This window comes from Rhagoletis pomonella, unplaced genomic scaffold (assembly GCF_013731165.1).
Source record: "Rhagoletis pomonella isolate Grant_MI unplaced genomic scaffold, Rhpom_1.0 Rhpom_scaffold_00001, whole genome shotgun sequence".
Lineage (NCBI taxonomy): Eukaryota > Metazoa > Arthropoda > Insecta > Diptera > Tephritidae > Rhagoletis > Rhagoletis pomonella.
In genome coordinates, this window is record NW_023458555.1 from 48,528,523 (window position 1) to 48,543,466 (window position 14,944).

The following is a 14,944-nucleotide window of genomic DNA, read 5'->3' on the forward strand; positions in this document are numbered from 1 at the left end:
TTAAAAAAAATGTACCCATAAAAAAATTAAAATAAGAAAAAATTACTTCTAAAGAAATGGCATGTGGAAACATACTTAATGACATTCATTCTTAACGTAATGATAAGAGTTTTTTAATGCACAAATTTATCAAAAATGTGTTGTCATTTAATGCCCTGTGGAAATCCGGCATTAGTTTTCTGCTTGAATTAACCGAAGCCTTAAAAAAAAAAACAATTTTTGTTCTATTTTATTAGGTAGTTTTTCTCTGTGTAACTTTTATAAAGCTTTTTATTTGCTAACTAAGCTAAAAAAAAATCAAGGCATAGAACTTATTCTATCGACCAAAACTGTGAAAAACACGTCGCTAGTTAAGGTGGGTAACCGTCTTAAATAGTGACGAATCATTACAATAACGAGTTCAGTGTGAAACCTATAAATGGCTTTGAAATACTCTTAGATTTTTACTATTTTTGAGCTAAAGAGTCACGCTAAACTTACCACAGTGATTTTAAATGTTTTTTATGATTTTATATCTTGGACCACTTTAGTCTCTCCTTTAAATTTATATTAATTTCCAACTCGAAGTATCGTTTTTTGTAGGTTTTTAAATCAATCGTACCAGTTTTTATAAAGGCTGGTTTTTACTATGTCCAATTCAATGGCAAAAAAACGGTCTATCTGATTTAGACAAGTACAAGCGCTGGTAAATCGGCTATCTGTCTGTTTTTGACCCATAGAATAATCGGCGGGGAGGTTAAGTTGGGTAAAACTACGTCGAACAATTTTGTCGTCAAAATATGACAAAGTGAAGATCTAAGGCTTCACAATTTCAATATGACCTTAAAATTGTTGACTTTAAGTAATTATTTTGAGCGAGAAATAATGCTAATTAACTATTGGCAAACTCCAAATTGATTTTAGACCCATGGTTTCTTCGACAAATTTGCTTAGAATTATACGAAGAATCCTTCTGTGATATACGCACATAGACGAAAAAAGTCTTCCATAAAAATTGACCCGCCCTAATATACACACATAAAGCTACTACCGAGTAAATATATACAGAAGAAGACTTAGATTTTAGAAAACTAAGTTAATAAGAAGGTAATATTGAGAAAATAAATCCAATGAGTACCAATATTTCTTTAAAAAAATATAATGTACACTAGGGTGGTCATTAAAAATATCAACATTTAAACTTTGTATAGGACACCCCTTTATTTTGTTTTGCGTACACAAAAGAGACATCCACGAAACCTTCAAAATTGAAAAAAATGTCTAGCGACAGCCGGCATCAGGGTTTGAAAAATTTTAATATTTTTAATCCCAAAAATTCGATAAAGTTTTGAATTGAAATTCGATAAATTTAACATATTATTGAAACTTATTTAAATAAACTCATTAACTCGCTATAGCCGATGAAAAGTTTTCCGAATTTTCGCTATTTCAAAAAAACAATAATAATTTTGTTTAACACTTGTAGTGGCCCCTATTTTTTAATTTTGAAATTTGTGTGGATGTCTTTATTCTGTTCTACGTACAAAATAAAGGTGTGTGCCATGATATAAAAATTTGGATGACCACCCTAGCGTACATATGTAGCAATTAAGCTGCATGTTTTCATTAGTTAAAATTAGTCTATTTAGTCAATCAGCGATTTTATTTTTAAATTGCCTTGTTGTAATCATTTTGGGTTTATTTGTTGGCATTTAACATTTAGATTCTAATAATTATAATAGCTATAAGTATTAATGTGTATGAATTTATATTAAAATTAGTACCTAAGATATGCTCAAATACTCTGTTGGGATAAATTTCCGACAAATATACTACATAGCAAAGTATGAATAGCTATACTAAGCCTATGATTACTCAGTTTCCGATATACTGCTATTGAAAATGCGCAAAATTGTTTATTTAAACTTAAAAATAGAACCCAATTAGCCCAATTTCACACCACTTACGCTATTATGCGTTCCTTTGACAAGACAAGACGTATTTTTCCAGCTACAAGTCACTCCAGAAATGCATTAACATTTCTAGTTGTCAGTTATGCTCAAACCAAAACAAACAATAAAAAAACAACGCTAAATGTCTTTGCGTCGTTAGTAAATCAGCTGAACATAGATCATCTGCTCCAAAAAAAACACACAAATCCATTACTCATACGTCCTGTATAACGCTGTGTGTATGCATGAACAAAAAGCAACGAGTATATCGCAGCGAATACGTGATCAACAGCGGAAAACGATGTAATGTTAACGCATAATATATCTATGTAGCAATAACAGAGAAGGTGTATGTAAGAAATTTCTGATAACATCGCGTTGAGTTGAGTGAGTGCCTTGCTGATGGCCCATAGTCAAAACTGGCAGCAAAATAACAACGCGCGTTGCCAACTGCTTGAACATGCTTTTATTCGTTAACAGGTAGAGACGACGTCTATTTATAAAAAGAAGAGTCTTTTTGCTAATTTGTATGAAGAAAAATCGGAAAATTCACATACACCTATTTACATACACATACATACATATGTATATGTAGGTGCTTGTGTAGGCTAACTAAAATGTATGTAAAGAGTAAAAAGAATGTACCGCCCATTTCCAAATACGGCGGAAAGAGGTAAAAGCAGTATACACACATACATAACTATGTGCTACTAAATAAAAGCTTTCTGAGTAAAATTCTAAAATATCAAATAACGCAGTAAAGCGCTGCTCCTAATGAGAGAGTAGCGCTTCAATAGCCGGCTTTTTTCGATTTTTCTTTTCTTGTTTTTTTTTTTGTTTTGAAAAATAAGCGCATGCGTTTCGAAAGTGTAAGTTAACTTGCAGTTTGCGAAAATTTTGGCGAATAGCTTTTTTTCGTTATTAAAAAAATTCCCAGTATTTGCAATATAATGGGGGTAATCGATCATTGGTTTGCCATTTTTCGCAAATATTTAACGAACTTTAAGCAAATTATTGCATTTTGAGTGCACAACTGATCAAATGGACAAAGCATTTAACTAAATATATATATATATTTTTAAATTTTTGCAAATAATTTCTCAAAATATCGTAAAATTCATATTTTGTGCTCATTTCGTAATTGTCGTTCGTGTGCTGCAGCATCAGTGCCAAAAAATGGCACGCACATGTCGCGTGAATAGGAAAAGTATTTTAGTATCTAGCTACTATTAGTTAACGGTAATGAAGGTGTCAACAAATAAAACTGTTATCTAATATGTGATTAAAAATACGAAGCATTAAAGAGTTTTTGAAATTCTTTCAGTCACTGTACATATAAATCTAAATGACATTTAACGGTGCGTTAAATATTCTTTTGTTAAACGTTACTGTTTTAATGAAAACATTTTCACAACAAAAATAAAAAATGACGGCATACCGGTGCGATTATGATTATGTACATCTTTTTATTTGCATCTACATACATACATATGCACAGATGTATCTATGCATGATGAGTAATGCATTTGCCGTATGCGTCATTTGTCTGCACTCTTAATGGAAAACAAGCGGAGAAGGCGCTATACACATGCTGTTTATTGGCTTAATATTCATTCTGAAAATGTTCAAAAAAAAATCTGTGATATGAAAATATACGCATGAAGACATAGAGCCATCCATAAATTGCCCAAGTAGACTCTCTTCGCTTGTGACCTCGTTGGAGAGAAGAGAAAGTGGAGCACAGTTTGTAGCAGTGACAGCGAAAACAAGCACATGGCCAAATCGTATACTCTCCTACATGCACACATACATACATATATTTATATGTGCTTTTATAAAATTGGATGTCTATAGGGCGGGCGTGCGCGCTCCAATAGTTCTACTACACGATCACAGTGGGGTCGATGGGTTGATGGTCGACGGTCATGAATTTTGTGTAGTGTGCTATAGCCAGCAAGTCAAGTGGAACATTTTTAAGAGACTATCGAAAGGGAGAGAGTGTGAGAGCATAGCAAGTTGCTAGAAAGTTTTTCGAATATTTGTGCTGTATGCGCTAATTAAATAGATCACTGGGAGTGTAAACACAACCTAATGCTTTGTCATAGTAGGGGGTGGTTCAAGTGAGTCAAGGCAAAGTACAAATATACATACATACATATGTATAGGTACGAATAGCAACTGCAGAGAGCGAGAGCGTATGCGGTTGTCGGCAATCATATGGAATAGCAGGAGGAGTAATTAAGCGTTTGATGGTCAAACTCGCTACATATGTACATGTACATTATATGTATCGACATATGAGTATTACGTGCCACGGGAATGGCAATAGAAGCAAAGGCAACAGCAATAGCGCCAGCAGCAGCCAGCTGTGGTTAGAAGTAGCAGCAGCATCAGCAGCAGAAATTAAATCATCGTAGAAGTGAGGCCAACTATGCCGCCGCATAATTAAATCGAAGAGTCATATCATACAATCCAACGTATTTGATTGTTGAAGGGATTTACTCAAAAGAAGACATTTGGTTAAACATATAAATTAAAAAAATTCCAAACAAATCAATTACAATAAACTAGAAACTCTATTTTGATTTAATGCAAGTTAAATAAATGTTTAGAGTGGAGATTTTATGGAAAACTGGCGTATTTGCAAAAAGATATATATAACGAAAAATCAAATGCCAAGAATGCTGAGTGAGTGGGAGCGCATAGTGAAATTTTGTGAGAATCGCAAATATTGACGTAAATTGATTTACAAGCACGGAAGCACGGATATATGCAACCGATTAGCAAAATTATTTTCTGAATTTATAAATAAAATTTACCGATCATTACCAAATCACGCGATTTTTGCGTTAACGGGTGTGATAAATATTAACAACGTCGGTACCAGCGGCTGATATGCATATGCATGTATGTATGTACCTAATGCAAACGTACATAGCACGTACATATTAAGCTAGTGAGTATGCATATGTAAACATGGTTGCATAGATACACAAACATTTAAAAACTGTAAAATCAAACTTAATTGCTATCGATAAATTAAAACTTTACCATTTTGCTGAGTTAAACATTTATCTGCTATGACTATTACAAAACCTATTATTCCAACAACTGCAAGATGATTACAAAAAAATATGCGGCGGTAACGAGTGATTGAGACCCTGCTGTGCAGCATACATAAAATACAATACAGCGTGAAAAAGGCACTGGCAGCATTTGATGAGGAGAAAGTACATGAATGTGAAGATTACGAAATGGAAAATATAAAACATTAAACGCAAGTCGCAGCAATTTGTGTGCATACATACATACATATCATAAACAATTAGAAACATTCACAACAGATTAGTAACATAAACAAGAACAGCGGCAGCAGGAAAAACTTTGTACAGCGTGATAACACAATCTATGTAAACTATAGCATTGACTGCAAACATGTACACAGTTAACAGCAAAGACTAGAAATCTTATCAGTCGCAGTCCACAAAAACTGAACAGCAACAGGAAACAAAAACTGCATTGATAGATTGACAGTTGAACCTTTACCCGCAACGGCAGCAGAAAACGCATTCAGATTATAAAAATTCAAACAGTTCGACATTTTGATAAATCACTTATTCACTGGATTTTCATGAAATCCTAAAGATTAACTTAATCTTGTGCGCAAATTCGGGGAAAAAACTTCTACACCGAGCAAACTCATTATGATTCAACGAACACTGTGCGCTCATAATACAACAAATACAAACGCATGGCAAGTAGTGAGTTATAATAAAAAGGCACAATCGAAAACCCTTTCTAAGGCAAAAGGAGGAGGTGGTGGAAGCACCGACAAATCAAATACGCAAATTAAAAATATAACATTAAATAAGAATACGCAAGCAATAACAAAATCACAAACTAATGTCGCATTGCTTGCGAGAGTAACAGCGAATAATCAAAAGATCTCAAGGACGAAAACGTCAACAAATCAACGAGGAAATTTGGCGCACTGTGCCGCAGCCGCCGCCACAATCAAGCAGGCGACAACACCCACAGTTGGCAAAATAAAAACGAAAGTTGGCAGCGTGCCAACTCAGCAGCAGCAGCAGGCACAACAACAACAACCAAATTCACAGCGCCATCAACAGCTACCGCAACAAGTACAACGGCAGCAGTCGCCTTTGTTGCATATCCGTCGTCGACGCGCAAATCAAGAGATCCGCCAAATTAAACGCGCACACCGCCATCTATTGACCAGTGGCGGTTGTGACTGGCAGCACCAACAAGCGGCCAATAGTTCGTCAACAGGTGTGGCAACCTTGCGCACCCGTAATCGGTTTGGGACCAAATGCATTACCAAATTCGGTTTGGGAACAAAAGCACTTCCGGTAGAAGTCAAGTGTCAAACGAAGAACAGCTGTTTAGCGACAAAGAAGAAACAGCAAAAGTACCAGCAGTCGCACCAACAAAAACAGCAGCAAAATCAGCACCAACACAAGGCAAAATTGCAAAATTTCATGAAAAATGCCCACAGTGGCGGAGGAGCAGGTAGTTGCAGTAGCAGTAGTAAAAAACAAAATCCACCAAAAGGTAAACAACCATTAAATAGCGTACATGAACTAAGCAAGCACCTTGACGAAACTTATGCAGAGTCTGTAATTTCATCGCGTTGGGACTCGATCGAGGAGCAATTAAATTATCTGGATAAGCTGCTATATTACTGTGATGACGAGCAGGATGCTTGCAGTGTTCGGAATTCTAGTGTAAGCAAACTGTGCGATAGCAACGGGGAGGGGGCCAAATCAGTTGAGGTTTACTACGAAGGTGACGTTGACGACGACTACGAGAGTGACTGGAGTGTTGAGTGGAGCGATTCAGATATGTCAACTGGAGCAAAAGGTTCGGAAGATGCAGACGTGCTGTCCACTACAAGTGGCGCTGGTTCTGCATCTACAACGACCACATCACCATTGGTGCCTTCCACGCTTAAGCGACGCGGACATCAGCACCACCCGCGTTTTTCAGGTACACGCCGTCCCAATATTCCCAAAGTTCAAGAGATACTCGCTGCACTTTATCGCGGCGATTCACAGAGTGTGCTCACGAATCTACGTCAAGCAGCGCAAGCTGTGCAAGAAGATAACGCTGCGGCTGGCACCGGCAGCGATGTTGAAACTGTTTCGTCCACAATGGGTGACTTACAATATACAGATGAGCCCGATGAAGAGCTAGATTTGCAGCCTACAAAGCCCACAGTGCTCAATTTGCCACTAACAGATTCGGTAACCAACTCGATGGGCAGCAACAGCCCAACACCGACAGATGACAGCAGTATGGTGGATGAAGGTGTGGTAAGCGCACAAACGCCCACAAGCACTACTGCAGCTGAGAGTGTGACTCCAAAATCACAAAAAAGTAAATCTAAACGTGATAAAGCCGAGAAGGCAGAACGTTCGGATAGGAAAAGGAAAACGAAGAAAGATAAAAGTAAGCGCGCTTCCACTTGTTTAGACGCAGAGGGTAATATAACTAGCTCTGCTGACGCGAATGCAGCAGCAGATGAAGGTATTGCAATTGATGATGATGATGTGCAAGCGGCCGAGTGGGCTAAACTGCGTTGCACCAGTGAAGCTGCTGAAATCGTAGCAGAACGTGAAGCGCGGCGTAATAAAGGGCGTTGTGCAGACTATCCGGGCCTAGCATTTGGACGGTCCATATTTAGTTCGGATACTATGATGAAGTTCAACATTATACGTAACGAATTACATAACATCATGAAAACGCAGCTCAAAAGGGTAATTAATTGCATTATGATGCCATAAGGTATTTTCAATTTGAACATTTACTTTTTCAAATTAATTAACATAATATCTAATCATTGTGTAAAAAATATGTGCAAATACCCTACTTTACTTAGAGAGTAATCGATACGACTAAAAGATCTCGATAGCTCAAAAGAATTATTTAGGAACTTTAAATGCTTTGACCTGAGTTCATCATAAATAGGTACACCGCAATCAAATGACAATTTCGAGTGAGGTATAGAGCACAGTTGTTGTGCATAAGCAAAATGGATTCTTCACTGAAAACTGTTTGAACACTTGGCAATTGCCAAATATTTTCTTATAGCTATGCTTTTTATAATGATTACGTAGCACATCGTTAACTTATCTCATTTGGGTATATCAGGGTGTATCGACAGTTGCCCAGCCCAACCGTTCGAGCTGCATTGACTTCAGGTTTCGCCTAGTTTTATGAGACAATGCCATAAGTCGTTTCAGATAACCGTAGCGGGGGTAAACAACGCACCGCCTTTTAGTAACAATTCTCATTTTACTCATTTTATTCCCATTTATGCGCCTCAGTCGGTTTGTGACTGTGTACTTCTTCGGAATCGTTGTAAGGATTTCTTTGTCATGCAAGTGATTGGACTGCAATATTCTTTGTTTGCCTACCTATTTCATCTTATCGCTCTAGGTTTCTCTCTTACTTCAGTGCTTGTACATTTTTAGGTAAATAATATGTACAAACATACAAATGTACATACATAGTTATTTAGGTTTATATGTAAATTTAACGGAAATGTTAATGATTTTGTATGCATTACATACTTTCATGAATAATTGGAAACACATTTCTGTGTAAAACTTTTGTACTTTGTCCTTCTTTTAGATAATGACCCAGTTTAGAATACGTACATATTATTCGCACTTTTCTTGCTTTTAAGCTGTGAATTTTTTTTTCACGTTCGCACATACTCGGCGAGACGATGACCTTCTTGGCAGGCATAGTTGTATAAGATTGAGCTCATTCTTTGTCAGTATATTGCTTTAAATTTAATTGTTGCACAAATTTAGGCTGCGAAATGCGAATGAAGTACGTGTGTATGTACATATGTATGCATGTAGTATTGTAACGGTGTTGTGTGTGGACGTATGCATAAATTTCGATTTGTCTAATTGTCATTAATTATATATCATCCTCTTGAGTGTTTAGATTAAATTATTTTAAGAATTTTAGCTTCAAAATTGAACAATTAAAGTTAAAAATTGTTTGGTATACCCAACGCGAGCAATTAAAATTATTCAAGGTAGATGCAATTTCCCCCTTATCAAAAAACTGTTCAATGCCCTGTCTTTTCGGCACTTTGAAGTTATATAATGTGTAACAAGCGTCTAGCCTCTCCGCACTCCCACCAAAAGAAAGCTATCAGTTTGTCTCTCAATAATTCCACACAAAACCATTTTATGGAAAGACGTTCTTAACCTGTTGCCATTTGTATTTTTTTCATGCACTAACATTTAACGCTCGTTAATGTTTCAAATGGTCATTAACACCTTTTATGGTAACAAATTGATTGAATCAACTAACTGGTGCTGTATGCTGCTTAGCATTCTCGATTTCTATTGGCTTTCAACCAACTTTGTAACAAGTGATCTGCTCGTTTTGCTGACCAAAAATGATTTTTAGTAAGTGCTTTTAGAGAAAAATTGCTTATAGTTAAATGATTTCTATCAATTGAAAATCATAAACAAAAAAAAACGCGTTAACGCAGTTTCATAATTGTTATTAAATAAGTGCATAGCTACATACTTTGAGAAAAGTAATTCTCACGTTTCTCGCTCTTTTCTGGCGACTTTTATGGAATCAACGACCTTACGACTGGCGTCAGCCATTGCAGTCACAATAAAAGTTGTCGTCGTTACGTTGTAAACCATTTTTGACAAATGCGGGAAGGTTAAAAAAAATGGCAAAAAAAGAATGTTAAACTTTTAATTTCTTTTCATTGTCAATGTTCGAACTAAGTGATTACTATTATTATTTATTTATCATGCACAATGTGTGCCTGCATATGTCACTTGCTATAAATGGAAAAGTTACGTGCGAACGTTTATTCGCATGTACAGAGTCAAACAATTTTGTCTATGTACATTAGGGTGGTCCTTAAATATAGGAAGCAAATTTTTATATCAGATTTCCTAAGCCCCAACGTCGATGCTACTATAGTCGAAGATATCACATATAATATTGGTCCCTATTGGAGACGGTTACGACGTGTCGCACAGTGGACAAAGTTAAGATTCCTCTATGAAGACTAAAAAATTAAGATAATTTTTTTTCATCTAATACCCAAAATCGATACTACTGTAGTCGAAAATATTTATTTATTTTTTCAATTTTTTCTTCAGCTTATTTACACTTAAATCTTAGTTGCTGGTTCTTCCAAATTGTATGACCTGGAACTTTATAGAACTATAGTTGCTATTCATAATATACATTTCCATTTCAGTGGCGTTGCTTATCGGCAACCCAAATGATGTTGCGCTGCCATCCATAATCGACTCATTATTATGATTTTTCTTGAGCTCTGGATTCTGAGTTTTAGGATACAGTTTGTATTTATTTGAGGTTATTAGCTTTGGGGGGTTTGAACCCCCGCTAATGTGTATTTGCTACTCTTAACTTGATATAATCTACTAAGGGACAAATTCACAGTAGCGAAATACTATCTCTTGAAATAATAACTTAAATTAATATATATTCGCCAATTCGTTATCTACCTCGATTCTGCTATATGTTTCAATCAGGAATTAACGTTTTTGAATGAACTATTATTCAAATAAAAAATTAAATTTTATTCACAATTTTTCTATGGTTGAACGACGGAATTTGAAATATCGAATAACTTTTTATTCTTCATTCAAGGAATTTCAAAAAACGAAAGTAATTTCGAATAAGAATAAGTATTTATTTTTCATTCAAGTTATTTAAATTAACGAATTTTACTCTTCATTTAAGTGATTCTGAAAAACGAATAATTTTTAATTTATTATTCGAATTTACTGATGAAAATTTAGTTCTTCATTTGAAAGTACTTGAATGATGAATAAAAATTTATTCGCTATTTGAAATTTCTTGATTGTGAATCAAAATTTATTCATTTGAAACTACTTGGATGAAGAATAAAAATGTATTCTTCATTCGAAATTACTTGAATGATGAATGGAAATTTACTCTTGTTTATTTCTTTTATTCAATTATTCATTTACCTGATTTCGCCCATCCCTGGTTTGAATCCTTCGTTCCTTAAAACAAAAATTTCTCGGGTCTATCAGTTCGAACCGGCCATTCTATACATTTTTAAAAATTGTATACCTCTGGCAACATTTGTACCACTTTGAGAGAGCCTAGTCTTGAAATATCCTATTGGAATCTAGTTAAAAGCTTATCCTACACCAAGGGTCCTTCAAATACCCTGTTTTAAGCAGAAAGTGCAACTACGCTTCTCCTCTTAATAAAAAATATATTTCTATTAAACTTTTAGTTTACTTTTATTCGCAAATCAAATACAAATATTTACTGCTCATCGGCAAATTTAACTAATTTCCAAAGTGCTCATCCATTTTCAGTTGTATGTACATATATACAACTGCCTCTTTCATACAACAGCGTACGCCGAAGTATTTTCTACTTTTTAAGGTACTAGTCGACCTTGTTCAATGCCGATTTGAGTCATTCACAAATTAAGGCGAGGCTTGTGAGAGTGTTTTGCTTTGCTTTCATTCTCTGGTCGTTCATTTTCCAGCGACAGCAAAAACAATACGCAAACTTGTCAACGTAATCTTTGTGGCTGGTCGCCGCTTCCAAAGAATTCAAATTTTTTCAACGATTTCATTTTGCGATACGAATTCCTTCTGTGCTGAGCTCATACAATTTTCGCTGCGGCATTTTAATTCGAGACGTGGTGTTTTGTGGCAAGAATTGCACAAGTTTAAAAAGTTGTCTGTGCTTGTTTGTGTGCGAATTTGTATCGGTAATATTCATAAAGTGCATATTGAAATTTGTGAGAAGAAAAGTTCATATTTCAATAAAATTTATCCAAATAAGCTACCTTTGAAAGAAAAAACGACGATAAGTAGCTAAAGTAAGAGGCAATAATTAAAAAAAAAAAAGGTAGAAAAAGGAAGAGCACAGTAGGAACAGCAGCAGAAAAACCGGTGGTTCCAAATTGTTCGTGCACTGTGTTTCGTTTCGTTGCGTTCCGCAATATCTTCTATTTCTTTTTCGCCACCTTTCGTGTCATACGTTTTTTTTGTCGTTTGAGCCGCCGTCACCGTGTTCATTTTGCCAAGAGTCATCAAAAGATAAATTTTTGATTAATATTTGGTGCTGCGAAACAAAGTATGGAAAATTATTAAACAACACAAGTGTAGAAAATCAATAAATTTTTGAATTTGTTGCATAAAAGCTACAAAACGAAAATTCGTTTATCTTTTTCCAGTTTCGAGTAATAGCTGAGTGGTCCCTTTGTGCGTGTTGGCTGTTAATAGATAAAAGTGCGAAGCCAAATCGCAAATTAACCGACCCACAACGATCAAGCCAAAATTAGTGGTGTCAGTTAAAAAAGAAAGAAAAGTGTTGTTCATCTTTTACCCCACCTCGTTTTAAAGAAAGCTGTCAAATATGACGACCAGCATTCCGCAAGGCACCCTCTTGGACGTGCTGAAGAAGAAAATGCGCCAGACCAAAGAAGAAATGGAGAAATATAAAGACGAATGTGAGGAATATCACAAGCGTTTGCAACTTGAGGTGGTTCGACGTGAAGAAGTAAGTGTAGCTCGTACGATTCACTGTACATTCCACTGTGTAGAAGGTGTTAAGGGTGGGTCGTGTATGCGTAAAGTTGTGTGCTTATCAAGTCACAGGTGACGCAGTCACGCTCAAATAACGTATTTCTATTGTAAAAAATTCCATGGACGTAATATATTGGTTTCTCATTGGGGGTTGAACATCCTTAATATAAGGTATAAGAACTAAAAAGGAAAATGATATTATGAAAGGACTAAAATTTCCGTTTGCGCTTTCATCTTTACACCTTGCGTTATCATTTTATTTTTGCACTGTTTCTCGTGGAAAGTGTTCATTTTTCATTTGCCCTTAGATTTTACCTGGTAGTGCGAAAGAAAAGGACAACGCTTCCGCTCATATTCCGATACTTGCTGAACACAGCTGAACCGCCAGATAACTAGTAAATACACTTAGGTCTAGTTTTATGCGGTATATCCAGTCCTTGGGGAGAAAAACCGCATAAAAATCCAGTGAGAAAATATTAAGCAAGGCAAAAATGTCCATTCAACTTGTGTGTAAAGCAAAGATTTTAAAACTGATTTATAAATAGTAAAATGTTTACAGCAGAATGTCAAAACGGTGCAACAACTATTCACTTGCAAGTTTTTACTAGTTTTGTGTTCAATAACTTTTTCTGCTAGCTTTCTCTTCTCAATTTTACGCTCTATACAAACCTAGTGTGATTTAATTTGTCATTGCTCATAAGAACCATCTTATTAAGTCAAATTGAAAAAAAATTATGAAATTTGAAGCGTATGTTTATATTTTTTGACACAATAGTACGTTAAAAGAGAGTTGTTTAATACACCTTGTATGTACCTATGTAGGTATAATTTGTTAAACAAATTTGCTAAGCGAACGAGAGAAAAATAATAGTTGCGATCCCGTACGAGTCCGGACTAGTCAGAAATAGTCAGAATCAGTCAGATTTTTACTGGAAATCGATCCCGTACTCGGTTCTCTGACTATTGAGAGGACTAAAAAGAGAGTAAATACGGTTCTCTCTCTGTCAGAAGTTACCAGTTTTAGTCCGAGAATTTTTTGCTGGTAAATTCTGGTAAATGTGTCAAACGATCAGCTGTAGTGTGTTTGGCGTCCGAATTATAATTGTAATTGTACGAGTACACTCCTAATATGTTCCAGTAATAATTTGAAAGTTTAATGAGCAGCTGATAAATTGGTTGTTTATTCGCAGCAAATTCCCAATAAAACAATATATTTTATATTGGTTTATTTTGTCAATTTCAACTATAAAATCCCACAAACAGTTTCCTTATTAGTTTAAATTGCATCCTGCAACATGCGACCAGCTGTTTTTCGTACAGGCAAATTGTTACTAGTAAAAATTTATCCAGTAAAAACTTGCAACTTCAGCTATCGTTTTAGCAATCCCAATTTTCCCTACCTTACAAATTTTTGCATACAAAAACGCCAAAAATTTGAAAATTCGTAAAAAATTTTACTGAATTTTACTGGAAATGGGTAAACAAACACAACTATTTTTTGGAATTGGCCTGCTATAGGTATATGATTTAAAATTAAGTATTTGCCTTTTTCTGAAATGAGTAAAAAACCTAAATTATTTTAATAAAGTCTTCAACTGTAACGGCGAAGACCGCATAAATAGACTTTGTTTACCGCTGTTTTTTTTTTTAATATTTTATTCATTCTTGCCAATTTCAATAAATGTAGATTTCACTGCCAGCATTTCATTTCGAAATTAACGGAACAATCTCAATAATCTGCTGTTGAGAGTGCTTCTTGCGGCAACAAAGCATATTTTGTTTGGTATTCAACGTAACTACAACTTAATTTTAGAACCTTAAAAAAAAACGAAAACTGAACGCTTAGAAAGCATAAAATCTGCATGATAACCAACAATTTTTTCCGTGTTTCTCTTACATGCCCTAGTTCGTTAGTCATGAACGTTACTAAAAGATTAAAATAACTCAAGAAACCACATTTTGAGCAAAAATTTCAGAATTACTCGTGATGCTTTATATCTGTTTTTTCTTCATTTTAAGAGCAATTTGAAAACTTGTAATGCGTGTCCTTAAAAATAATGTTTTCTGAGTTATGATAGTATTCTAGTTAATGAGACATATGTATTTACTTTCAATAATTTGGCTTTTAGTATGACAAATGGTAATGTTTCTATTGAAAACATTTACATAATTTTTTAAATTTATAAACATATTTTTGGTTCTTGCCATCTATTATACCTCTGTACATTTATAATCTTTAGTTTTGTAAACGCTACGTGAATGAATTTTAAATTTGCATTGGCTAGGATTATTTTAAATTATATTTATTTGAATGAATAAATATGTATGGGGGGCTAACTGCATCGACGCTAGCCACATTCAAGAGAATTGACCTCTAATTTTTGATACACTCAGTGA

At 35.0% G+C, this 14,944-nt stretch overlaps 1 protein-coding gene across 30 annotated transcripts in view; it reads left to right on the forward strand.

Annotated features, from left to right (window-relative positions):
• LOC118745526 (tropomyosin-1, isoforms 9A/A/B) overlaps positions 1-14,944 on the forward strand; it is a 58,783-nt gene that overhangs the window by 1,350 nt on the left and 42,489 nt on the right. Inside the window, exons 3-4 of one of the 30 annotated variants that reach the window (XM_036479177.1) lie at positions 3,660-3,664; positions 12,365-12,521. The exons of 9 other annotated variants lie outside the window; for them this stretch is intronic. In XM_036479177.1, the coding sequence (XP_036335070.1) occupies positions 3,660-3,664; positions 12,365-12,521 (162 nt within the window). Of the gene's footprint in view, positions 1-3,659; positions 3,665-3,828; positions 7,709-11,512; positions 12,096-12,195; positions 12,522-14,944 lie in introns of those variants that run through there. 20 more of the 30 variants (XM_036479007.1, XM_036479104.1, XM_036479112.1 and 17 more) reach the window with 20 other exon arrangements.